The sequence below is a fragment of the Mustela nivalis genome (assembly GCF_964662115.1).
Source record: "Mustela nivalis genome assembly, chromosome: 1".
Taxonomy (NCBI): domain Eukaryota; kingdom Metazoa; phylum Chordata; class Mammalia; order Carnivora; family Mustelidae; genus Mustela; species Mustela nivalis.
The window spans coordinates 80,191,166-80,219,012 of record NC_139020.1 but is presented as its reverse complement, the minus strand read 5'-3'; the positions used below and the strand labels follow the sequence as shown (position 1 = coordinate 80,219,012).

At 40.7% G+C, this 27,847-nt stretch overlaps 1 protein-coding gene and 1 long non-coding RNA gene across 7 annotated transcripts in view; one reads left to right on the top strand and one right to left on the bottom strand.

Moving 5' to 3' along the window:
- KCNAB1 (potassium voltage-gated channel subfamily A regulatory beta subunit 1) overlaps positions 1-27,847 on the bottom strand; it is a 400,144-nt gene that overhangs the window by 68,118 nt on the left and 304,179 nt on the right. For all 6 annotated transcript variants that reach the window (XM_082685469.1, XM_082685473.1, XM_082685472.1 and 3 more), the window contains 5 exons: positions 15,313-15,350; positions 11,619-11,698; positions 10,458-10,502; positions 6,850-6,894; positions 5,017-5,060 (listed from right to left, as the gene is read on the bottom strand). In XM_082685469.1, coding sequence (XP_082541595.1) covers positions 5,017-5,060; positions 6,850-6,894; positions 10,458-10,502; positions 11,619-11,698; positions 15,313-15,350 — 252 coding nt within the window. The remainder of the gene's footprint in view (positions 1-5,016; positions 5,061-6,849; positions 6,895-10,457; positions 10,503-11,618; positions 11,699-15,312; positions 15,351-27,847) is intronic.
- On the top strand, positions 13,150-15,708 carry LOC309841917. Its single transcript, XR_014299403.1, has 3 exons — positions 13,150-13,244; positions 14,191-14,258; positions 15,609-15,708. It is a non-coding gene; the product is annotated as an uncharacterized lncRNA (long non-coding RNA).

Below are 27,847 nucleotides of genomic sequence, written 5' to 3'. Positions count from 1 at the left end.
CACCCAGGTGCTCCTCAACGTTATCTTTTAGATTAGATTCATGGGGAGGGAAAAAACTTCACAGTGAAATGATAACCTGGAAGAAAATATTTGCAACAAATGTAGCTGACGAAGAGTGAACATTATTAATACACGAAGAACCCCTGAAAAATTAATGAGATCAACACACAAAAAACTCAAAAGAAAAATAGCTTAAGAACATGAAGATCTGGTTCCCAGAAAAAGAAGCACAAAATTATAAAAAGTAGCTCAAACCATTACTAAATAAATGTATAACTAAACAAAATCAGCTCATCCATCAGATTGGTATATTCCTTATTTATTTATTTATTTGTTTATTTATTTATTTGACAGAGAGAAATCACCAGTAGATGGAGAGGCAGGCAGAGAGAGAGAGGGAAGCAGGCTCCCTGCTGAGCAGAGAGCCCGATGCGGGACTCGATCCCAGGACCCTGAGATCATGACCTGAGCCGAAGGTAGCGGCTTAATCCACTGAGCCACCCAGGCACCCCTGGTATATTCCTTTTCAGAAAATAATTTAAAATATGTATTATTCTTTGACCTAATGATGCCGCTTCCAGTATCTATCACATTTATGTAAGCATGGCCATTTGTATAATTCTTTATAATACTAAAACCAAGAAATAACCTACAAATCATGTGTAGAGTGCATATGTATGTGGGGGTGTGTGTGTCTAAAATTATTTTAATTGCAAAAAAAGTAGGTTTTTTAGGTTAATATGTACAGCTTGAGTCCCCTGGTTTCATACTTATGTTTTTGTACTTATAAGAAAATGTGGATAGAAATATAGATAGATAGATAGATAGATAGATAGATAGATAGGAAGGAGATCAATTTAACTGTGGGGACAAGTTGGGAAGCACATGCCCCAGGTTGTCACACTGTGAAATGAGATGAGGTAAGCTAAGGGAATACTTCTTTATTTTTATTTTTAAAGTTTGTGAGATAAGATAGAGTACATTTCATGTTTTTATTGACTTTGGTATTTCATAAATGAAACCAGTTTAAAATAAAAAGAAAAAAATCATTGGTTTTCATGATTAATTATGAATCTAAAGTTATAAAAATCTTGGATCCATATAGGTCCATTTAACATTTTTCCTTTATTGCAACAGGTACAGGTGGAACATTTTTGTTATATGTAGATAAATAAGAAATACATAAAAATTTCTCCCAATTCTCATAATCCTCCCAACGAGGTAGAGTACTATTCTATTACATAATGGTTCTAGAAGACCATACTATTTCCTGTCAATTTCTAGTCTCTACAAAGTTTTGAGTGCCATCACAAAAGCAATGGCTCCATGAATCAGTAACTGAGTGGTAATTTTTTATAATTTTTTAAAATGTATATAATACTCCTTAAAAATACTCATAGTCTTGAAAACTGTATGCCAATAAAATGGGCAACCTAGATGGATTAGATAAATTCCTAGAAACATATAACCTCACAAAACTGAATCAAAAGGAAATAGACAATTTGAATATACCCATTACTAGCAGTGAAATTGAACCAGTAACCGACAAACTCTCAAAAAACAAAAGTCCAGGACCAGATAGTTTCATAGGTAAATTCTATCAAACCTTTAAAGAAAAGTTACTACCTATTCTTTTCAAACTCTTCCAAAAAAACAGAAGAGGAAGGAAAATTTCCAAATTCGTTCTATGAGGCCAGCATTACTCTGATACCAAAACCAGATAAAGACACCACTGAAAAAGAGAACCAGAGGCCAATATCTCTGATGAACACAGATGCAAAAATCCTCAAGAAAATATTAGTAAACTGAATCCAACAACACATTAAAAAAAAGTCATTTACCACAATCAAGCAGGATTGATTCCTGGGATGCCAGGGTGGTTCAATATTTGCAAATCAATCAATGTGATGTATCATATCAACAAGAGAAAGGATAGAAAATGTATGATCATTTATAGATGAATAAAAATCATTTGACAAAGTACAATATCCATTCATGATAAAAACTCTCAAGGAAATAGGTTTATAGGGAACATACCTCAACATAATAAAGGCCATATATGAAAAACCCAGAAGTAACATCTACTCAATGGTAAAAAATGAGAGTTTTTCTCCTAAGTCCAAGGACAAGACAAGGATGTTCATTCTTATCACTTTTATTCAACACAATACTGGAAATCCCGGCTATGTCACTCAGACAAGAAAAAGGAATAAACGGCATCTGAATTTGTAAGGAAAAAGTAAAACTGTCACTAATGTAGATGACATGATACTATATGTAGAAAACTATAACGACTTCACCAAAAACAATGACTAGAATTGAAAAACAAATTCAATAAGGTTTCAGGATATAAAATCCATATATAGAAATCAGTTGCATTTCTATTCAACAATGATGAAAGAGAAACAATTCCATTTACAAATGCACTGAAAATAATAAAGTATCTAGGAATCAGTTTAACTAAGGAGGTAAAAGGCCTATACCCTGAAACCATAAAACACTGATGAGAGGATCTGAAGATGACACAAACAAATGAAAAGATATTCCATGCTCACCAACAAAGAGAAAAATTTTGTTAAAACATCCATGCTACCCAAAGCAATCTACAGGTTCTACACAATCCCTATCAAAATACCAATGGCATTTTTCACAGAACTAGAACAAATAATTCTAAAACTTATATGGAACAAAATATCCGTAATAGCCAAAGCAATCTTGAAAAAGAAGGACAAAGCTGGAGATATCACAATCCCAGATTTCAAGATACACTCCAAAGTTGTAGTAATCAAAATAGTATGGTACCAACACAGAAACAGACACATGGATCAATGGAACAAAATACCCCGGAAATATACCCACAAGTACATGGTCAATTAATCTATGACAAAGAAGGCAAGAGTATGCAACAGAAAAAAAAGACAGTCTCTTCAACAAATGGTTTTGGGAAAACTAGACAGCTACATGTAAAGAATGAAATTGGACTTTCTTAGACCATACACAAAAATAAACTCAAAGGGATTAAAGACCTTAATGTGAGACCTGAAACTCTAAAATTCTTAGAAGAAAACATAGGCAGTAATCTCTTTGACATCAGCCACAGAAACATTTTTCTAGATTTCTCTCTTTTAGCAAAGGGAAAAAAAGCAAAAGTTAACTACTAGGACTACACCAAAATAAAAAGCTTTTGCACAGTGAAAAAACCATCAACAACAAAAAAGACAACCCATCAAATGGGAGAAGATATGTGCAAATGGTATATCCAATAAAGAGTTAATATTCAAAATATATAAAGAACTTGTACAACTTGGCACCGAAAAATATAAATAATCCGATTTAAAAATGGGAAGAAGACACGGACAGACATTTTTCCAAAGAATATATGCAGATGGCCAACAGACACATGGAAAGATGCTCAACATTATAATTCCTCGTCATTGGGGAAATGCAAACTAAAACCACAATGAGATATCCCCTCACACCTGTCAGAATGGCAAAAATTAAAAATGCAAGGAACAAGTGTTAGTGTGGATGTGGAGAGAAAGGAACTCTTTTGAATTGTTGGTGGGAACACAAACTGGTGCAGCCACTGTGGGAAACAGTATGGAGGTTCCTCAAAAAATTAAAAATAGAATTACCATAATTCTACTCCTGGGTATTCACCCAAAGAATACAGAAACACTAATTCAAAAAGATAATATACACCCCTATGTGTATTGCAGTTTTATTTACATTAGCCATGATATGGAAGCAACACAATTATTCCTTCATAGATGAATGGGTTAAGGAGGTTTTATATATATATAAATATAAGGTTATATATATATATATATATATATATATATGATGGACTATTACTCAGCTATAAAAAAGAATGAAATCTCACCGCTTGCAATGACATGGAGGGATCTAGAGAGTATAATGCTAAGTGAAATCAGTCAGAGAAGGCAAACACCATATGAGTTCACTCACATGTGGAATTGAACGAAACAAATGAAAAAAGAAAAAAAGAGACAAACCAAAGGACAGACTCTTAAATATAGAGAAAAAACTGGTGATTACTAGAAGAGAGGTGGGTGGGGGGAATGGGTGAAACCGGTGAAGGGAATTAAGAGTATACTTACTATGATGGACACAGAGCAATTATGGAAGTGTTGAATCATTGTACTATACATTTGAAACTGTATAGTAATAATACTGTATGTTTACTGTATTAAAATTAAAAATATATAACAATAAAAAAATTTAAATCAAATAAAAGTATCATAGTCTTAGCATATGTCCATATAAGATATTTGTAGCAGTATTATTTATAAGTAAAAAAATGAAAACATTAACTGATGAATGAATAAACAAGATGTCATCTATCCACACAATGGAATTTTATTTGGCAGTAAAGAGGAATGAAGTACTGACACCTGTTACAACATGGATGAACATTATGCTAAGTGAAAAAGGCCAGTCACAAAGAAGTACATATTGTATGGTCTCATTCATATGAAATATCCAGAACTGGCCAGTTTATACAGACAAAAGTAGATTAGTGGTGGCTTGGGGCTATGGAAGAGGGTAGGAAGAAGGTGGGAAGTGACTCCTAGTGGGTACTAGGTTTCTTCGTAGAGTGATGAAAACGTTTTAAAATTCAATTTATGGTGATGATTGTACAACTCCTTTATACTCAGAACCAATGAATTGTGCACTTTAAATGGGTAAACTTATGGTATGTAAATTATACTTCAATAAAGCTCTTTTAAAAAGTCTTAGTGAAGTGTTTTATCAATGCTAGCACAGCTGTAAATGAGAAGAGTTTTAGAGAATTTGTCCTTTTTCTTTTGTGTTGCCAACTGTCTTCTCTATATCACCACACTCCTACATTAAAACCCAGAAAGACTGTGGTTGATTGTGATTCTCTTTATAAAGAATTTCCAACCCCCCCAAGTGGGTTTTGAACCTATTTGGTTGATACCTTTTCTGAATCAGCAGCCCACAAATGAAGATAAAATGAAATGCTGTGCCTACCTTCAATAATATGTTTTCTTGACAACCCTCTTTCCGTTTCAGCTCTAACAAGAAAAAGAAGCAAATGACTTTGAGTGGGGGTGTGCTTTTTTTTAAATTGCTGTTACAAAAGTACAGAAGAATAATCACTCTAAATTGAATTGCTAATTTTATACCCTATTCTTGGCAAATTCTATACCACCAGTTGAGGAGAGAAGCCTGGTGAGCCATGTACTGAGCCCCTTTTCTTTGCAGACCCCAGCTGATAAATTAACTATTACTCTCATCACATGATATCATTAATAACTCAGCCATGCGTGCCCCATCCATATATATTGTGACATAAGGCTCAATCTTCCCACCTCACCCTCAACTCAACCCAAACCATGCTCACCCCTAAAAAAGCCTTGACATAAGTTTGTGAGCTGCCCATAAGTTTTGCTTTTCTGAGAAAGGTAGCACATTTGGAAGTGCCTTTTGACTTGCAAAAGAAATTTAACAATTACTTTCTGTTAAAATGTGATGTCAGTCTTTCTTACATTAGTATCCGAAGAAGACAAACATTTAATTAGGACTTTTGTCTTTCCAGACCATCCTCACATTCTGGCCAATTAGAAAGAAATATGGTTCCTGAGTTTTAAAGTCTTCATGAAATATTTCTTCAACATCACTCTCTGTGGCCACCTCTTTTTAAAACACAGTATTTCACCATCTGCCTTTGGTGATTTTGAATCTTTTATAAAAGCATTAGATGGTATTGGATGCAGCACTCCACTACATAATGGGTCTTGGGGATTGTCTTCCTCCCTGTTGATTTCTTAAGTATAGGCACGGCTTTCAGTACCATTGCAAAAACACTGAGTAACAGCACCATGAATCAGAGCAGAGACATAGCAAATCTACCTTTCTCAGAAGCACCATGTTGCCTGAATATTTAGAGGTGATAAATAAAAATCTACAGTCCATCTTTCTGTCTTCATGGTCATCATAAACAGGCTCAAAAATAGCAATATGATATGAGGGTGTGTATGGGGGGGTATTTACATACATGTACACTTTGATTAGAAGATTCCTAAGGAACTGTCTTCTGTCTCCAATTTTGTTTTCAACTGCTCCCTCTCCATTATAGGAAGGTAAATAAGGTTTTGCTGGTTTGTGTTTGTTTTTGTTATTTGTTAAGACTCCATGGAAATATTTGTGATTTCCATGAAAAGGTATGTGATAGCCAGACTTTTAAGTTCCGCTGAATTGTGTAAATACCAGTTCAAACACCAGTAGGCTTATCAGAGGCCAATTTGCCCTGTGAAATTTGCTTGCCTCCCACAACAAAGGAGGACCTCTCTTTCATTTGCCTGCCAATGAGTGATATGGTAACTTCCTGTTACTCTCCAAAAGGCAGTCCTCTTGATCAACATTCTCACGCCTTCTGCTGAAATGACCAAGACTCACATATGGGGCCAGACAAGATACTTTTATCTTCACATTCCATGGAAGTCTTTGGGTTTTGGCAGATTCGAATAGCTTTTCTTCTGTGATGCTATGTGCTTGTTTTGTTTTCCGAAAATTTGAACTCTATTTTGGAAATGGTTCTAAGTATGAGGCTGGTATTGGAAGATCTCCATGAATTACTTAGTAACAAGTGGCCACATGCTTTACACTAAATTTCTTTGGGGCATCTCGCTAAAATTGAATCCTAGGCTAATTGCTACTTTCTTCAAGGCAGAAAAAATAATCTTTCTCTCCAAATCAATTAATTTTAGTACATTCGATGCAAAATGGTTGCCCAGAAGGATAAAAGCATGAACTACTAGTTGTTTCCTGTCAAGCAAAGAAAAGAAAAGGTATTTAACTTACTTTCCACCCCAGTAGAGTTTGGTTGTTATGACCAGGCTGGACCTCCTATATGTTAGACAAACAGAGAGAAATATTAAATAAATTGTTGGGTTTTTGCACTGAGTCGTATTATTATACCACCAGAAAGAATTTATTGTACTTCCCATAAAAAAAAAAAAAAAACTGGTAAAGAGATAAATTTGTTAATTCATGTCACTGAAATATTGGGACAAAGGGAAGCTGATGAGTGGGTATGTGAAATCAGATCCTAGATAAGAGGTTGGAGGGGAATGACCTTTACCTGAAAAGGCAGGTGGAGGAAGCTGATGGGGGGGTTGGTGAAGAGGGCTAATGGGAGGCATGGAGGGGCAGGAATGGTTAATGAGAGGATGAGTGAGAGGATTTAAAGGATGAACTGCTTTAGCAGTACCCATTAACGCTTATTTAGCATCTGACATAACACTCATTGAGTGTGAGCTTTCCTGGGGCTCAGTCCATACTCTGCCAAGGACCATGGACCCTAGCGGCTCTGAATTATTCTGCTTTCCAGCTGTGACAGTCACAGGCAGTAACTGACAGCAGGGAGAGAGGAATGATAGAGTAGTCAATCAATAGGAATAAATTTTCTTTGAGTGTTTCATTAAATGGAAACGTTATTTTAGGAAAACAGTCCTAAAGTTCTTAACTCAAGGTCTGAACCACTTTACTCGGAAGGGAATGAGATGTGGAAATCTCATCAGCAAATTTATTGCGTTCTCCAAACCACACCCAAGAGCAGGAAAAGGCCATGGTATCATCACGATGGTGGAATAGGAAAGGCGTCTTGAGAACTACAGTCACATAATTTACAATCAGGAACCAGATCTCAGTATGATTTAGCTTCTCTAGGTCTGTAATTCAATTGAACTGGTCGGGGAAAAAAAAATCATTTGAGATTCAAAGGTTACGGCCAAACTTTGGGACTATTTGAGATAAGGCATTTATAATTCCATCAGCCGAGGAGCCGATGCCTTGGGGCCGAGAAATAAGAGCCTCACAAGATGAATGATAACCAATGGGGAACACGGGTGACAATTCTGACAGCTTGGCTGCAACCGGAAAAATTTGTAGAAAATGTCAGCAACCCCATCCCACGGAAGTTAATTCCCTGAAAAGTAATTTGAATCACTGTAACGGAAGCTCTACAGATCCCTGCGTCTAGAGATTACACACTGCGGAAGGCCTGACGCACTTTCCAGGTTAATCCATCAACCTCACGATACCTAGTGTGACAGCAATCTGCCCCAAGGGAGCCAGGTCTCCTTTAGCAAACATTTTCACAGCTTCAAGAAGAGGCCGGATGGAATATCATAAAAAATGAATGCGGTCCTCTCGATGATTCAGAGCGGCTGGGTTGGCCAAAGCTGTACATCCTCGCCAAATACTATCAGAGACTTGGTTCTTTTTTTTTTTTCTTTTTTCCAAAGTTAGGTTTTGTGGAAAATGTCTGGGCTCCATGGGTATGCACACTAACATGCATGTTCCGGTAGGAAGAGCAGCCAGCGATACCAGCCAGTCATCACCGACCGTCATGGCGGCACTTCCTGCAACTCTTCCGAGTGGGTGGAGAATGACAAGATGAGTATGCGACACGGATCAGCACAGCTTTCCAACTGCTTTGGCACACCTCATCTCACTTTATCAGCGTGACACTTCATGAACAGTTATGTGGTCCATTATACAGATGGGGAAACTGAGACTCAGACAAGTGAAGTAACATGCTCTGGAAAACACAGTAGGCAACAGATAGTGCTGGGACTGGAAGCCAAAAATGCTAATTGAAATTGCTTTTAGAGACTCGTGCTACGGTCTGTCTTTTCACCAGCTGTATAGGAGTAGCTGTGTACTGATATCAATATTCTGTAGCATGGTGACAGCTGGGATTTTATCTATGAGACTGAAAGGCTGTTTTTAAAAGATGCATGATAACCTGGTTTCTTATAGGTATATAACAGGCTCTGCAAACCATGGAGAGTGAGGGCTAGAAGCCGTCTGGGTGTTAAGGGGAAAGAGCTGCCACACGTATGCTCCCCTCCTTCCTCAGGTGTCCTCTGTCAGCCCGCCCCTCGCTGCACAGTTCATGGGGCTCTTGGTGGAATCATCTCCAGGGTCTCCGTCATGAGCTCAACTGTGCCCCCTAAAAAGGCATAGTCAAGTCCTAACTCCCAGTACCTCAGAAGGTGAGTTTATTTGGAAATGGGGTCATTACAGATGTAATCAAATTAAGATGAGGTCATACTGGAGTAGGGGGAGTCCTTAATCCAATATGACCGGTGTCCTTTTAAGAAGACACACAGGCGCACACGAAGGAAGCGGCCATCTGATGGCAGAAGTAGAGGTTGGGTGCAGCCGCAGGCTGAGGAATTGGCCCATGATTGCCAGTAGAAGCCCAAAGCTAGGAAGAGGCAAGGAGGGAGTCTACTCAGAGTTTCAGAAAGAGCATGGCTTGGCCCAGACCTTGATTTTGTACTTCTAGCCTCCAGAGCTGTGAGAGAACATACTTCTGTTGTCTGAAGGCACGGGGTCTGCAGCACTTGGTTCCAGGAGCCCTAAGAGAGTGGGGAGTCCCTTTTTGGGAGCTGATGGATGGACCAGCCTTCTGAGTGGGAACGGAACTCCAGCAAAGTGGAGGACTGGGCGGGGCTGTGAATATTTTTTCATATTTAAGGTTGAATATGGTTTTCTCTAAATACCCTTACAATCCCTGGAGTAGGGGAGGAGGAGCAGGGAGAGGGAGAAAGTGGGTCACCAATCTTTATTTGTTCATCTCTCCATAAATTTCTGGGTTTCCTTTTCCACCAATACTGCAGAGCTCTTGTTTAGCTGGCCAAGAGCTGATCTTCTACCAGAGAGGAGGAGGACCCCAGATTGTCCCATGGTCTTCACCTGATTTTCTACTCATGCTGGGGATGAAGTGGCTGTCGTGGTTGATATGCACAGTGCAGTGGAGGGGGACTGCCTCCCCCCATCTTACAGGGGAGGCATTCCTCTTTACCAATGGCATTGGCTACAGCCCGCTATGAGATAGGATGTGACCCCATCAATGACAGAAGAAGAAGTCCTTTCCTGAATGCCCAGATAAATGGGCTTCCTGCACACAGCAGAGATGCTGGCTAATTGTGTTCAGATAAGGGAGCTTTCGGCCATTTGCCACAAAGACTTCTTTCTTCATTATTTCTTTGCATCCTGACTTGTTAGTAAAATGAAGTGAGCATAGAGACATCTGCATAGATATGCAGCTTCCTATAGCTGCCTTCCTTCACCAAATTACCACAAATGGCAGGGAGAAGCCATGAAAATGCCACTTTCTTTCATGCGTTGACTATCTTGTGAACATCCCTTCCTTCTCGGCTCAACCCCGTGGTAATTCATTGCGATCGATGACTCGTCAATACCCTTTGAAGCACATGGAATGAACTTGTTGGTATTTATTTTCAAACCACTATAAATCATCCCTTTACCAAGAATTGATTTTTTTTTTTTTTGACAGCCTTTTGTTCAGCTGTCATGCAATTTTATTTTCCCTTCTCTGGTACAAAATAATAACAGTGTGTTTAAAGGCAAGTACATGATTCTGGTGAATGCATTACCTCCAGCCTTTCTTCTTGATGATGCTCCCCAGAATCACTTCAGCCCTGGAAGGGAAAAAGAAAATGGCTTAGGATACAGCGTCCTGGAAATGCAAGAGTCAATCCCAAACCACGAGAGCCATTCCTTGTTTGAACTCTCCGTGCCTACATGTCCCGAAAATAGAAGCCGCTCTCGGCTAGTAGCACAGTTTCTGCTGTTTCTGCTTGTGCCTGCAGAATCCGGCTCCTGGAGCATTCCAGAAGCACCTGCCAAATCCTGACATGCTGGCAGGAGACCGCCTGTGGTCCCGATACTAAGAAACAACAGAGTCATTTGGCAGTTGGGTGTTTTTGAACCACTGATCCCGTATATAAATATCCTGTTTTGCGGAGTCCAGTGGGAGTCAAGGTTTCCCTTCTAATTCCCGTGGTCTTCGGTTGTGACCAGGGAGGACAATGAGACCTGGCACGAGGGCACATTCTCCACATGGCCTGGCTGAGCCGTGAGTCCTATCTCAGAGCCCCAGCCTGCTCTGGTGTCCATGCAAAGGTTGGAGCTGGTGTGACTTCACTAGCAAAAGCAGCAAGGCTCAAACACAGTCATCTCTGTCCTCAGAGTGGGGTCTGAAATGCCTTCCTATAAAACAGACTAAATTTCTTGGCATCTCTGAGGACCCCACTTTTAATCTCTGCTCTCCTTGTGCTAGGTGGAGGGATGGGCCTGCCAATGGGAAAAGCAGTCCCAGATTCCCGGCAGAGAGAACGCCCCAGTTTCCCTCCAGTTGGGGGGTGGGCAGTGGTGAGGAACAATGGCATGCGGTTATAAAATAACAGGATGAGCTTTGGAACCAGTAGGCTGGAATCTGCTCGTTTACTCCCTTACTCAGGTAGCCAACTCACATTTCTTGATCTCTGTCACCACGCTGGTACCAGCCATCTCTGCCCTTCAGGTGGCCCGTGGCGAGGTTTTCAGTCCACTTGTCATATGGGGCCAGGGGCGGGAAGGTTTGTGTGGGCAGAGAGGACCAGAGGCAGTCAATACCCCCAACTCAGGGGATGGGGATAGAGAAAGGGAGAAAAGCAGTGCCACCAGAGTGTCATGTCAGCCATGGTCTGGGCAGACTCTTGGTACCACAAATGCCACTTGAGGGGCACAGAAAGGCCTTCAAGGCAGTGACTTACTTTCCAGCAGCATAGACTTCAGCGGTATCAAAGAGATTCACTCCACTTTCGTAGGCAATCGTCATCAGCCGTTCAGCAACCTGCAAGACGGTGTGGAGGTCATTCAGAAAAGCCAAATGGTTTCCCAACACAGGAAACCACTTTGTAATTTTCTGCTGGTCTTTAAGAACACCGAAATCTCACTATAACCACTCCTTGCTTTTATCAGTTGCATTACAGAATGAAAAAGAAGAAGAAGATTCAAGATACCAGCATATATAGGGGAAAAGCTTTATAGGGCCTCAGATAGAGACCGGCCCTAAGAGATTTCCTTCAGCATTGGGATAAGTCAGCCCTCAGGAGGAGGGTGAGGTAAGGTGGGGAGATCTGTGTTTCTCACTCTGTTTGGAAGATCTGGTTTGACAACATCCTCTGCGGCATCGTAATCTCTCTGACAAAGAGTGTCAGTTGTACCACTGGTGACTCCATTTCTCTTCTTCTCTTTTCTCCAAGCCAATGGGTTTTGGCAGGGGGGTGACTCCTGACCTAAAAGCCTGTGCTTTTCCCGCTTGAGGCTTAGTGGACCGTGCTGATGAACCAGAGGTCAGACAGAGCCCTAACAGCACCCGTAGCTCAGCAAAACCCCGGCTGCAGCCACGGAGCCACCAGCCAGCTGGATGGCAGAGGGGAGGGAGTGAGGGCATGTGCTGGCTCGGGGGATCCCGCTCCCCACCATTCAGACTGCAAATACATCCCCACGCTCCTTGTTCCTTCCTTTGTGCTGCTGGACACCAAGGGCAAGCATCCAGTAGTACCAAGAGTAAGAGTGCCAGGGTCCCTAGAAACAACACCTGGACGGGAGGCTGTAGTGCGACAGCGATAAACAACAGGGGAGAGGACACTTTTTCATTTTGCTGACAGACCTACTGGTCCACTAAAAATCACACACCTCACAAGTAATTAAAATGGATTTTTCCATTACGTGTTTGATTGCAGGCTGAGGTTGCTTCATCAGCATTTCCAAGATGAAGTCTTTCCCTGTTGTTTTTAAAATCGGCATATCAAGAAAATTATTAGGCTAGAAAAAGGGAGTCCACGCCAATCCTTTAGAATAATAGCTGTGTTAGAATAACTTAGTATGTGATGTGACATAACACAAGGAAAATACACGGTGCAAACCCTGGCCGATGTCATGATGGGGAAAACTATACTTGTCTTAACTTTAATTTCTACCTAGGATAAAGCCAGTTTGACTTGCGTTTATTGTGACGTGCAATTCCAGGAACCCTAATTACCTTCTAGGTAAGAAAATATAAATAAAACTCTGAAAATTAAGTGCTAGAAGATAGTGATACATACGTATTTATCGTAGTTATAAATATTCACATGAGTAACCAATATCTTGGTTTTATGATGAAGCCAAATCATCTTAGGAAGACATCTCCAAGAATTATCTATTGTGATATGTGGGTCCTTTTGATAATACCCGTCAAGTGACTGTTTGATATATGGTTGAATTCTCCCAGTAATGGAAATATCACCAGCTCCCGAGGCAGCACCGGTGGTTGTCAATGAGCATGTCACAGCCCGGTCGTCCCAGGATTGACAATTTGTACCTGCTTTGTGCTGAGCTCACAGGAATCAGAGGTAAGGCAGAAAAACTGGGGAGGGGAATTCAGGGCTACTGGCCTGCTTTTTCCCTCATGGAAATGGTTGAGCTCAGGCAATTCGGCTGCAGGCGGGACTGTGGTCTGGGCTTTCCCGCCTCCTGCTTGCTGGCATTCTCTCAGCGGGGAGCAGGGGTAAGTCACAGCTGTTCTCTGGAAGGACAGTGGCTAAATGTCCGGTCTGCATCTGAGGTGAAGCGACTGCGGCCATTCACGACAGCTTTATTGTGCAGTTTTTAGAATTATAATTTTGAAAAGATGTATTTCAGAGGCAGCCTTGCACACTCTGACCTAGGCAAGCTGGGCTCGTTGCAGCAGAGAGCAGATACAGTAAAGAGGAGAGCAGACATGAAAGGGGAGATGGTGCCCTTAACAGTTGGCCCTTCTGCTCCTAAAGCAAAGGTATTTTTGTCTTTTTCTCCTCTGGCTGCCATAACAGGCAGTAGAAGGTCATGCAGTTGCTGGATTCAGTGGATAATTAATTTTAGATCTCCCTCCCGGTCACCTGCTTTGTATCTGACTCAAGTCTGTGGCCACGGTTTTGATATTTGTGGACTCGTCTCTGTGCCTCCTCCACACACTTTACCTGATACTAGTCAGATAGCCCTATAATGAGCCCTGTGATGAACCCCAGAGCCTCCTTCAGAACTGGACCTATTCTCCTAGTTGCCAGGAAATTGCACTTGGCTCAAACAGCTGTCCCGCAAAAGGTGAGACCCACTTCCTAGGGCAGCCTCTCTCCAATGACTGGTCATACAAAGGCTATAAATACTCAGTCCTCTGGACCCAACCTGGGACAACTCTGGGGCTGTCTCAGCTTTGGAGCTTCCCATGGGGTCAGCCGTGGTCACTGTTAAGACTGCACTGGGGCCCAACTTTCTAATAACTGTTCTGTATGCTAATCTCCAGCATGGTCTCCTTTCCAGGGAATCCCCCATGGGACAAACTCTCTATGGTGACCTATGCCCAATCATGGGAATGGGCATTCAGACAGGTGAGAATGTGCAGATAAGGCTCCTATTCCCTGGATCTAATAAATAACACTGGTGAACTTGGAAGCAGTGGGAAAGACTGTCTGATCCCCCAAGGTTCTCCTTAGGAATGATAGTAAGAAGATGGTAAGTTCTGGGCTACGCACTGGGTTGAACACTTCATAGACATCATCTCATTAATCTTAATCGTGATCCTGCTGAGTAGGGGCGATCCCCTGCATTTTACTGATGTGGCAACTGTTAGTAAATGTTAGTAAATCTAGTGGCAGAGGGGGCTGGATCCCACTGAGTGTATCTGCTCAGACATACTATCCCAGACTCCTCAGTGGTGTTGCAGGAGGACAAAAAGGAATCGGAGGGACTTGATGACATGGTCCTTGGGAGTTATTGACACTTGATGCCCACGTGACTCACTTATGCCATGAAGATATTCCTTAAAGGCCAGGATAAGAATATCACCACTTTGAATGTGTCAACAAAGATTTAGAGGAATTTTATGATAAATAAACTCTTATAGCTGCCATTATTGGGTGTCTGCTACCCACCAGTCAGAGGGCTGTATAAACACCTCACAGGTAAAATGTGGTTAACCCTTTCAACGGACCTCCAAGGTAAATGTTATCATCCTATTTCACATCAGAGGACCTGGGGTTCAGAGAGGTTGGATCAACTTGCCCAAGGTGCTGTGACCAGTCGGGACTGAAAGGTCCCTGGGTAGGAAGGAAAAGTCCCTGCAATCTAGGATGAGTTGGTCACTCTAGGTGGAGCCAAAATACACACACACACACACCCCACAGCAATGAAATCTTTCCATAAAGCTACTGAATACTAATGCCAAATTGGTTTGTTCTCTAACAACTGTGCCTACATATCTCATAGACTGACAATCTCAAGGGCTGCTAATAGTCTAAATGTGAAAAATACAAGAAGTCAGATTATCTATGACTCAGTCTTAACCATTTCCTTATTAAACACTAGGACCCCCAAGAAAAATACTCCCACTGCACAGCTTTACACTTTCTTTGGTCACCAAAATGGAAGCCAAAGGTAACTTACCTCATCTGAGATTTGACCTCCAAATGTCACCCATGTTCCTAGAAAAGAATAAATATTTGCACTTTATGTATAAGCATTTTTCTAATATTATGCATAATGAGAAGAAACACTTTTTCACTCCTTTGCTAGGTCATTCACAAAGGTTTCCAGGGGACCACATTGGGTATCTGGAAGAAGTCCAGCCTTCCTTGTGCCCTCAGTTAACACTCCAGTGGGGGTCTGTAACCCTCTTCACTCAAAGGACTCATATGCTAATTGAAGCTCTGCCCTACAGATTGATGTTTCTTCTGATGTAGGACCACAAAAGATCCGGTGCAAGAATGCAGTTCTACCAAGCCTGTTTTGGCTCCATATGAATTGTGGTGAAGCCACCAGTTCTGAAGGTACAAGAGAGAAGGTACATGAAGCCACCATTTCTGAAAAGGAATGGTAGAGCCCTTGTGTTACGGTTCTTCCCTTCTTGACCTCCAAGAAGGGACTCCGCTTTGTATTCCCTCTCAAAAGGAATCCTCTCAGATGTCCCTCCAGTCCCCATGCAAGCCCCAGGAGGTGACACTTCAGCAGGTTCTCTGTTCCAACCTGCTACTTCAGAATGGAAATCTTTATTGGTTTGGAGGTGGAGGCAAGGGCTGGAGTGGGGATTGGGAGGGCAGGGGGAGAGAGGCACAACCAGCAGCCAAAGATTTGTATTTGTAAAGCAAGAGGAAAGCAGACACTGGCTCTGGCCAGGCCAGTTTATAGTCCTTGCAATCATTCATTCCCTCCTTGATCCGTTTTTGTTTGTTTGTTTGTTTGTTTTTTGTTTGTTTTTATTTTTGTTTTTAGCCTGAATGACATGCCTGGCAAAGACATTACACCCAGGTGCCAGGGACAGTGAGGTGACTGACCTAATTCTTCTCTCCCAGGAGCTCACAGTTTCCAACACTACGAAGCCAGATTGAGGCAAACCCAAGTCAGTAAGGGAGGGAGCGCTCTACCTAGACTAGAGGGCGGTGGCCCTCCAGAAAGACTTTTTGGGAGAGGTGACACTTTGCTTGAGTTGCAAGGGAGATAGCGGAGTGATGAAGGAAGGAACGGGCAATCTAGGTACAGGTAGGAGCCCAAGGGAGATAAAGGGGTGGGGGCCATCAGTGTAGGCTGACAAGCTGTGGTGGGCCATGGAGCAGAGTGAGAAGACACGATGCAGAGAAGCGGGAGGTGGGGGGCGCTGAAGGGAGGGGAAGGATGGAGAGCCAGGGAACCACCGATACTTGTGGTGCATACTAAGAAATGCGTGGAGTTGTATGTGCTGCATTTCCTAACAGTCAAAGTTAGCATTTATGAACAGCTTACAAATGCTGACAGCATGCTGAGAAACGTGTGTACTTTTATTTCTAATCATCTTAGCAAACTTCCAAGCCAACCATATTATCCCTCCTTCCAGATGAGGAATCTGATGTCAACCAGCCTTTAAAAAGAGAAATACCCAGGATTCCCCAAACAGGCCTGGCTTCAAGAAGGATATCCGTTTCATAGCATCTCACTGCCTCATTAGACTATTTCCAAATTAATTATGGCATTTGGATTCTATAGTCCCTAGAAACAGCCTGGTGGAATTGTACCTTTTCTCTTCTTAGTTTTCAGGAACTATAACAAAAATAGAATACAAATTATTTTACTGTTCTACTCAACATCCCCAGAGATTACAGATGGGCAGTCCATACTTGAAGACCCGTGTTGCCTGGCTAGAACAATGCTGACCCTCTTGGCATTTTAATAAATTTTGAATAAGGTACAATTATTTAAATAATTAGGAAATTTTTCCTTCAAGTGTCTCATTTCCAGCTTCTTTAACAACAGAAGGCTGGTGTCCTCTACAAGGCAGACATGCTCTGAATCAGAGGGGTAAGGATTATGCACTCCCTAGTTCATGAAAGTCCACGTACCTTCCTTTGGCTCCGACACTGAAATCAAATAGCAGTTATTAGGTACTGCTGTTTTTCTTACTGTAAAGTTAAGGAAAAGGTAAGCTTATGCATCTCCTGAGAAAGAGAGACGATTACTAAAAAAGAGAGAGAGAGAAGAGCACTTTTGAAGAGTTTTTGGGGTTGAACAGGAAGACTGTCCCAACAAAGAATGTGTGCCTAGAAAAATGACAACTTAAGGCACCATAAAAAACCAGCCAGCACTGGTATATGAAGATAGACGTTGAAAACCTTAATGGACTGAAAAAAACAGTAATGTTTGTTTTTGAATGCGAATAAAACAAGTGATCTCTGTGAAATGTAGTTCTCTATTAAAGAAAAAACTGCCTGGGCATCAAAACCTTTTTACAGACAATGCTTTTTATAAGAATCTCTTTTGAATGCAGCAGAAATTATGTGTCTAGAGCATAAACACGCATTTGCAAACAGCGTAACCAGAAACATTGTAGCTCAGCATGTTAAAAAATACGGTTGAGAACTTTCAGGATCAGTTAAATTATTGGTGGCACTTTCTGTTGCAGCCAATGAGAATGTGGATGAAATCATAGCAGACCATTAGTTATATTTATCTGTGATGTGGGGAGAATTTTGGAGGGGTCAATGAACTTTTAGACAAGGTGTCCCTAAAAGGCAAAATATCAGGAAATGGTTTACTTTGTGATGAGAAAGTACGCAGATCATTGGCTGTAGAATGCACTGTTCTAAATTATAAGTGTTACCGGGACTAGGCTTTCACAGAGGGCAGGGTTGATGTTGGCTTTGTCAAGCAACAGACCCAGAGTGGTAGTATTTTGTATGGGCACTGTACCTAAGTCCGTTAATTTCATCACTCATTAAGAATCACTTTGGGCGGGGCGCCTGGGTGGCTCAGTGGGTTAAGCCGCTGCCTTCGGCTCAGGTCATGGTCTCAGGGTCCTGGGATCGAGTCCCACGTCCGGCTCTCTGCTTAGCAGGGAGCCTGCTTCCCCGCCTCTCTGCCTACTGTGATCTCTCTCTGTCAAATAAATAAATAAAATCTTTAAAAAAAAGAATCGCTTTGGGCTAAAAAGCTGAAGTGGGACAAGTAATTTGTACCACGAATTAACTATTGTTCTGTATCTTGGAGAAAAATCAGGTCAGTGTTTGGTTGATAAATTTCCTGGCTTACTTAGGCTGTGATACTGAAGAGGTTTCTTTTAACAGTTCCTGTCATCAGAGGATATGGTCTTATCTCCTCTTAACAGCAAAGACTGGCTCAAAGTTGAAAGCTTCTTACTGATACTACAATTCATTTACATCTTCTATTTTTCTATGGGTGCATTTGCAAGTATTTGTACAAATGTCTCATTGGCTTCTCTCAGTCCTGACAAAATCAGAATCTTTGGGAAATTCACTTGTTTAGGAATAATGTGATCCCCTTTCTTATGCTGAAATCAGTTTCCAGAAATGAAAATAATTAAAAATAATTTTAAAATAGCTTGAAATTCATTCTCTGAAGCTGGACCATTGAATACTGGATTTCCAACTTTATGAAAAAGAAATTAACATTATTTAGCTTACCTCTATTAGTTTATTTTTACCCTGCTTTTTAATTTAAGTAATGGAGCCAAAGGCAGGGAGCCCAATGTGGGGCTTGAATTCACACCTGAGATTAAGACCTGAGCTGAGATCAAGAGTCAGATGCTTAACTAACTGAGCCACCCAGACACCCCAGATAATTTTTGTTGGTACAAGGGAAGGGCTATGATTTAAAGTTATTGGACAGTAGTACAAAATGTTATTGAAGGCTGAATGTGATAATATTGAAAGCTGAGATTACACACACATCTTGGAGGAATCCCCTCAGTGAGCAGGACCATTTACAAAGATGTGATCCACATCGGGAGAGCCTTTGCTTAGGAGAAGATTTATTCCAAAATGAATCTGAGAAAACCACCTCCCACCCCTGAGTTGAAGCATTTAACGCTATATTCTGTATAGCACAGTGAAAAAATACAGAGCCTGATTGATTCTATAGATCAGAATCTACAGATTCTGACTGGTTCAGAAGAAATACATGTCAGGCTTCAGATTTCAAATCGAAGCAGTAATGAATTATGAAAAAAAAAAACAGGAATAATTGTTTTTCTTTTCCATTTAGCTAAAAATTTTTAATACAGGTGGAATATGGGTATTATATATAAATTATATAAATATATAAATGTATATATTAAGTTGCATACCTTTTGACATAGTTTCTCATTCTTACAACATTGTTTTAGGTCTGCTACCTCCCTGGTCCTTTTGACATTTCCTACTTTTATCTTACAGTTATTTGCTGATAAACTTTTATATCTTTTACTAGGGTGTAAGCTGTCTGAGGGTTAAGATTTTATTCCATTCATCCTAGGTCCACAGCCCTAGAATAGAAGTAAGTCCTTACTGGATAATCAATACGTCTTGGTTAATTTGGATTGAATTGCCTTCTTGACTTCTAATCTAAAAAATACTGGGATAGTTTCCCACCAAACAAACATGTTTATTTTGACTTATGGAAACATGAGTAAAAAATGACTGAACCAGAAAAAAAAAAAACTGTTTTGCACAACCGCTCTGCGAGTCCCCAGGTGATTGATGTGTTTCTCCTTGTCTCCAGGGACCCACCTAGCTGAACCCCCTCCCGGAGAAGGACAAGGGAAAGTCTATCTCTCTGGCCCCCAGACCTCCAATGAGGAGGGGGTAGAACAGCATAAGCAGAGTTCACCAGCTGCCCCCAAAAGAAGAGCTCCCACTTACAAACAGGGCCCGTACCCTTCTGCTGGGGAGAGATGGAGCAGCAGCCTTCCAGACAGGAGAACGCTTGAATGATTTTACTCTTTACTGCTCCCCTCCAGAAGCTATAAGGTGGTTTGTTAGTTAATAGGATTCTTAAAAATCCTCTGTGACATGTTTCCTCATTTTTCTGCCTCTAATAAGAGAGAACATGCCTTCTTGAGACCTACAACGGCGTATGATTATTTCACTGTGAAATCTCAAATTAGTGGGATATTACTTAGAAGATAATTTTACTAAACTGACACTTGTTATTTCCAGCCTTTTAAAAGCAGAGTAGAAAGAGAACTTTGAATTGTGTCTTCTGATAAAACTCCTTTGTATACCAGGGAGCATATGCTTTGGAAATCTGTTTGTATCCAGTGCATATAGCTACCATGACACAGAAAAATGACTGAACCAGAAAAAAAAAAAAAAACTGTTTTGCACATGCATGCATGTGTATGTGTGTGTACACACACACACACACACACACACACCCTATCTCAGCCAGTTAGTTGCCTTGTTGGTGGTTTATAGGGTAATTGCTTCTTGTCATTCATTCAGGAAACATGTTTATCATTTAAACAACCTCCTTGCTTGAGTATGAAGAGATATTTATTTATTATTAAATCCAATTAGCCAACATAGAGTACATCATTAGTTTTTGGTGCAGCGTTCAATGATTCATCAGTTGCGTCTAAAACGCAGTGCTCATCATATCACGTGCCCTCCTTAATGCCCATCACCTGGTTACCCCATTTTCCCTCTGCCCTCCCCTTCCACAGCCCTCCATTTATTTCCCAGAGTCCAGAGTCTCTCATGGTTTGTCTCCCTCTCTGATTTCTGAAGAGCTATTTAGACGTTTCGATGCAATAATGTCTGTTCATGTAGGCTACCTCCTTGGCCCTTGAACATTTATATCATCCTAACACAGTTATCAAAATCGGGATATTTAAAACAAACAAAAATAAAAGCAGGATTTTAACATCAGTACTGCACTGGTAACTACATTGCAGACCCTTTCTGAATTCCAGTGTCTTTTTCTGTCCCAGCATCCAATGCAGGATCCAACTTTTGCCTTTAGTCATCACATCTCCTTGGGCTCCTCTGCTCTATGACTGTTCCTGAGTTTTCCCTCGTCTTTCCTGACCTTGACACTTCTGAAAAGTAACAGTCAAGCACACTGTAGAATGTCCCTAAATTGAGGTTTGAATCATTTTAAGGTTATAAATTTGGTGACTTCCTTTTCTATAGTCCAATTTAAACTTCTTATGGTTTGGATTTTTTAAAATAGCTATCAAAAAAGGAATGTGTAAACACAATTGTAATATTCATAATGCCACAGGTAATTTTTCTGTACTTTTTCATTCAATTAGCATTTATTGAGTGTACCATGTGCCAGGTTTAAATTATCAGAATATACCAGTGAACAAAACGAAAAATTATTTCTGGAGTCAGTTTAGGAAGAAAGACAAAATAATAAGAAAAATTAAAAATATAGTACTTGTTTTTGAATGTTAATATTTTGTAAGTCAATAAAATATAAAATACATAACTCTTACTGGTGAGCGTTAAAGGGAGTCATTTTTAGAAGGCAGGGGTAGCGTATATGAAATGTCAGGGCGTGAGTGTTCAGATTTTAGATAGGGTGGCCAAATAAAGTTCACAAAGAAAGTGGCTTTTGAAGAAAGACCCAAAACAAGTAGAAGAGCTCACCATGCAGCCATCTGGAGGAAGAGCATTCCAATTTCAGGGTGAACTGTGGGGAGCGGGGGCTTGCTTGCATGCTCAAGGTCAATAAGGAGGACCATGTGGTCAGAGAAGAAAAAGTGAGGTCCAAGGAGTCATAGAGAACAAATCACATGGGGTCCCGTCAGTCATATGAAGGACCCTGGACAAGCCAATAAGGAATTTTGAATAGAGAAGGGACACAGCCACACGCTCTTCGAGATGTAACATCTGTAGTATGGAGGACACACCCCTGTGGCTAGTGTGATACATGAGCCCCAATTAGGAGGCTGATGGGATAACCCAGATGATGCAGGACAATGGTTTGGTCTGAGATAGTAGTAGTGAGGATGGTGAGAAGTACTTGAATTTTGGATAGCTTTTGAAGGAGAACCAACAGGGTTTGCTGATTAAAAGGATGTGGGATATGAGAGAAGTTGAAACTTGAGGGACAACACCAAGGTCAGAGGAAGAGGAGAATGGAGAACCAATTCAACACATTTCATTATGGATTGAACAATTTTTGTTTTGCAAGTAGAGCATATGTCAACTCTAGGTAGTCAGAGCTGACCCAATGTCAAAGGCTATTTAATCTAGAGGTGTGTACAGTTATTAATCTGCTATATCACTGAAAAGTTTAAGGTTTGACATTCAAGGCCCAGATCTCATTAAACTTAGACAACTCATGGGACAAAACTAATGTATTTACTCCCACTAGAATAGAATTATTCCTAGAGAGAAGTGGAGCTGAAGGTAGGACCATCCCCCCCCCCCAAACTGCATGAGAAAGCAGGAAAGCGTGTAAGTCCAGGATCAGTGCTCATTTGGGGGAGGGGCACCAAGCTGTTGGCCACCACCTGATATCAGTCCAGGTCCTTGCCCTGCGTGTACTTTCCTGTCTGAACTTCACGCTGAGCCTTCTGGGAATGGAACCCTTTCCCATGTCCTTGTGCCCAATAAATCCTACTTATTCCTTAACAACCAGCCTTGGAATCCAGCGCTGTGGAACACAGTTCCATAACACTTCCTCTGGTGAGTCAGAATGAGTATTTTAGGGTTTTAGGTCCTGTTCCAACCTCTTGATTTCTAGTTTCCTCACACACAAAATTCAGAACCTCAAGCTTCCTTCATCTCTATGATTTCATGATTCTGTGTTCAGACTTTGATGGAAGGAGAAGTCACCCCATTCACTCTCATCCTACTAATCTGAACAAACCACTATTCTTGTACTAACCACATTGCTCTGTGGCTACATAATTTATTTTCTCCTTTGACTTCCCCATCAACTGTCCCAAGGGAAAGGCCAAGTTTAATTTAATTTTTCATCCTAGTCCCTGAAGTGGAAGCTACTACACACAGTAGGTACCTAATAATCATTTATTAAATCAGTAAACGTGTTTAAACTACGGACATTCCAGTCCTAGGAAGAAGGGTTGTCTAACCCAGAACATGGGCAGCATGTCGGTTGTTTCCCTCTCTCATGTCCTTGGATGAGAGGTCTTGAGCTCTGGCTGTAAGTGTGCACAGCCTGGGGGACTTTGAATAGTAGCTTTAAATGGTCCCTCACCAGATCAATTAAAGCAGAACTTCTAGGGACAGGATCTTGGAATCGGAACTTTTAAAAGATGCTGAGATAATTCCAATTACAGCCAGGGTTGAAAACCATAGACTCTTCCCATGCTGAGACTTTTGTATCTTCTCTTTATCTTTAAACCTGGGTGGTCGCCACTGATCACCTAAATACGGATCTGTGCCTGTGTGCCTGGGATATAGCTCAAGGTTCTGTCTTTTTCCAACGGCGCAGACAGAACGTTCTTCCTTGTTCTGGTTTTGCATCTGTTGATGTTTTCCACAGAGCCTGGCCCTTATTTTTGGATCCAGGCTGCAGTCTGGTTTTTCATTTTTGGCTTCTAGTGTATTGCTAATGAGCATCTGGCCTGAGTTAACAAATATGATAACAACTTAGCCTTTTCTTTTCTACTTTGATTACCTCTTCTTGCAAGAGCCAGTAATACCACCCCGGCTCTGGGGGAGGGTGTCACACCTGCACTTTAATAAAAGAGCTTGAACCAGCTATATAAGTAGCTAAGGAAGTGGTGAAGTCCATGTGGAATGAAAGTGGGCTTTCAGACGGGTAAAGTGCAAGCAGTATTCTCATTTATGGGCACGTCTGGAAGATCTGAAGTGTTCCCACATTTTATAGATGAGGAAGTGGAGTAGTAGAGAAGTACCTTTCCACAGCTGGTTAGTTGCAGACTCTCCAAGGCCTCGGTCTCTCCCAGCCCTGTGTTGTTTTCTGTTAATGACGCCTCCCCCAAGCCCCACCACTGCTCCGGACAAGTGATGTGCGTGGTGTTTGCTCTAAATGTTTGTAATAACACCCCGCTTTCGCGAAACTTCCTATGTTCTTCCCTCTGCCATATGCCTCCTCCACTGTACCTTCTTAAGTGTTACACCAGTTTCTGCCCCCAAATTGTCTCATCTGTGAAGAATGGCATACACTTGCTCCCAGTCTTCTGAGCCACCTCCATGCCCCACATTCTCTCAACTCAACCTGAGGACGGGTTTTAAGATGTTTTCCAGTAAGACCTCACGCACAGAACCATCCTGGGCTTTAAGCTCTTCAACTCTTACGAACTCTGAAGCAAAGGCTAAGGGCAGGGCCATAAAGAGGTGTGCCTGCCATTGAAGGAATTCTGGGGCCCAGTGTAGTAGTGGGCCCGGTGTACTAGTGGGCCAGGCAAAAGCAAAGGGGAGTGGTCCTAGATTAGGTCAGGTTGGGGCGGGGCAGGCTGGACATCCAGAAAAACTTGTGCAGAGCTGAACCCCGGACCTTCTTCTAATGACTATGTGTAGCCTTGACATTTTGAGGGTTAAATGGCTGGGACTGACAATAGGTTCTTCATGATCCTTTTGGAGAATGTACAAATATTTGACATTTTCCTTCTTTCTTTGATTTAAAGCTTTACATATTTTGGTGTCAAGGGATACTGCTAGCTCCATTTGTTTTTTTTTGTTGTTGTTGTTTGTTTTTTTTTTAGATTTTATTTATTTATTTGACAGAGAGAGAGAGAGATCACAAGCAGGCAGAGAGGCAGGCAGCAAGAGGGGGAAGCAGGCTCACTGCTGAGCAGAGAGCCCGATGCCGGGCTCGATCCCAGGACCCTGAGATCAGGACCTGAGCCGAAGTCAGAGGCTTAACCCACTGAGCCACCCAGGCGCCCCTCCATTTGGTTTTAAGATTTGTTCCAGGGCAAATCTGTCTGGAACCACGTTGTTTTGTCTCCCCATGAATCGGATCAGTGCAAGCTTAAAGACGAGGACATAGTGATGGAAGTACTGAAGGCAGGGTGGGAACATGAAGTTTAGGAGAGACAGCTTGGCGTTATAAAGCTGAACTGCGGGGGTTGACATTACTCAACAGGGCTTTTGTGAACATAACATAGGAATGAAATTTCACTGCTCTCCATCTTCTACTGCGAAACAATAACCCACTCCCCACATTTAGATGTTACAATTAGTGATACATAGTAAGAAAACAGTATGGAGGTTCCTCAAAAGGTTAAACATAGAGCTGCCCTATGACTAAACAATGGCACTACTAGGTATTTACCCCAAAGATACAAATGTAGTGATCCAAAGGGACATGTGCACCCAAATGTTTATAGCAGCAATGTCCACAATAGCCAAACTATGGAAAGAGCCCAGATGTCCATCAACAGATGAATGGATAAAGAAGATGTGTGGTTCACACACATACAATGGAATATTACGTAGCCATTAAAAAAAACCTTGCCATTTGCAGTGATGCATATGAAACTAGAGGGTGTTATGCTAAGCAAAGTCAGTCAGAGAAAGATTAATTTTGTGCCTACACTGTTGAAATATAATTTTTATAACCAGAAGCATTTTTTTTAAAAAAATCATTATTATTTAACTGAGAAATCCACTCACAAACAAGGGTTTCAATCAATTACAGCATTCCCTACTTCCTGAACATGACAAAGAGGTAGTGTCTATATTATGTATTATGTTTCTTGGTTAAAATTCCTCATCCTTCATATTTTTTCATATTGATAATTACATGCTGAAAAGATTTCTTCCAGTGAAGTTTCCAGGGCACTTAAAACCACCATGCATCATTCATATGCCTTATTCATTTTGTTCTTTGGAAGAACTCCTGTGAGATGCACAGATTAGTTCCTGTATGTGAAATAAAATGGGACAACCAGAGCTAAATGGCAATTGCTGTTTTGTTTTTGTTTTAAAGAAATAGAAGCATTTTCAATATCTTCCTTCAAAATGGGATCTGCTGTTAAGATTGAAAGTCCTTTTTTCTTTCTTCCTTTTTTTCTGTGAACTCCTAGCACAGGATCCGGAACATAGTATACACTCAAATAAATATATGTATATATACTTGTGACCACTCTGTGTATGTATTTGTGTGTGTGTGTGTGTGTGTGTGTGTGTGTGTGTGTGTATCTTTTTTTAAAATTAATCTTTGCCATTCCATAGAAGTTACTATGAATGAAAACTCTCTAAAAAAACACTGCTGTCAAGAAATCTGAAAGCTGTGACCTCCTTTATAGTTTTCTTTAAGCTCTGAATAGCTCGTATCAAATCTTTATCTTTGTGTAGGGATATGCTTTTTTGATGGTTCAGTGTGTTCTTGTCTCCCCAAACAGTAAAAGTTTTTAATAACTCTGGTGTATCTGTACATAAAAACCACTAGGTATGTTCATAGAACTATCAGGATATGTTGGAAAGAAATTTTAATTCCATCATCATGTAAGGCAAAGAAACTTAGTGAAAACAAGATGAGGGTAATACACTATAAAAGAAAATGAAAACTATTTTAAGGTAGCCTTCAAATGTTCCCTGTTGGACTCTGAGCTTAATGATCTTACAGTATTAAATATTGCTAATGAAAATAGGAATGCAAAATGATCCACATTTTTTGACTAACAGTTTTTTGACATTTATAGGAATTAAAACTGAGGTAATATATAAGGGATAATTTAAGAAAAATCTAAAGATTAAAAAGTTCCCAACCCCAATTTATACTCAAATTGACCTACAGACTATAGATATAGACCTATTGACTATAGACCTACTGCTATTAGCTTATTTTATCTATGCTTGATGGTTACCAACTGTTAATGATTTCAGCTTTTTCTTTCTCCCTTCAACTTGTAACAGCCTTTACTTAATGGAAAATTCTTAGCTATATCAAGTGGATAGGGTATTTTTGTGTCTCCCATAGAACTATGCATGGAAGTTTTTTAATGCACTATTTCTAACTAAGTGATAGAGATCTTCCCTTTGCACAAATTATGCATAGCAGTATATCATGGTAAAGGAGAAAATGAAGCAATACTGAATCAAAAGCATACTGATGTTATTTGTAATCTTAGGAGATACTATTTAATCCAAACTCTACATAGATTCTACATACAATCTACATACATTCTCCTTTGAAATGCCATTTTATACTATACTGAAAAAGTAATTAATATATGGGAGAAGCCTGGTCTGGACACTGATGTTCCCAGCCAGGCTTTGGCTTTGGGCTGATGGCAGTATAACCCCATAGTCTCAATTTTACAGAAATGGAAGAAACTTCCTAGAGATACTGTATGAAATGTTACTTAGAAATGTACATAGCCAGCGATATCAAGGAATATAAAAATAATATTTCCGTGTCAACAATATTTTGGATTATTCTCAAACACAGAAGACTGGTCTTCTGGGAACATTTTCAGAACTACTAACATTTTCAAAAACAGAGGATAATCTCTGTCTCTCAAGAGACCATATGAAACCTCCTACACAGGCGGGGCTTCTAAAGTGTTTAATGCCTGAATGCATTCAAGAACAGCAGATAAGAAACGATCGGCAGAGAAGTAATGTTCAATAACCTTTTTTTTTTTTTTTAATTGCCTGCTGATCTTCTTTTCATTAATTCGTTGCTTGGAAACAAATTCGTCTACATGACTCCATCTATGGCTTTTGTGAGTTAGTTGTCTGGGTATCCACTAATCACTACTCTGGTATGTATATGAAAGAACATC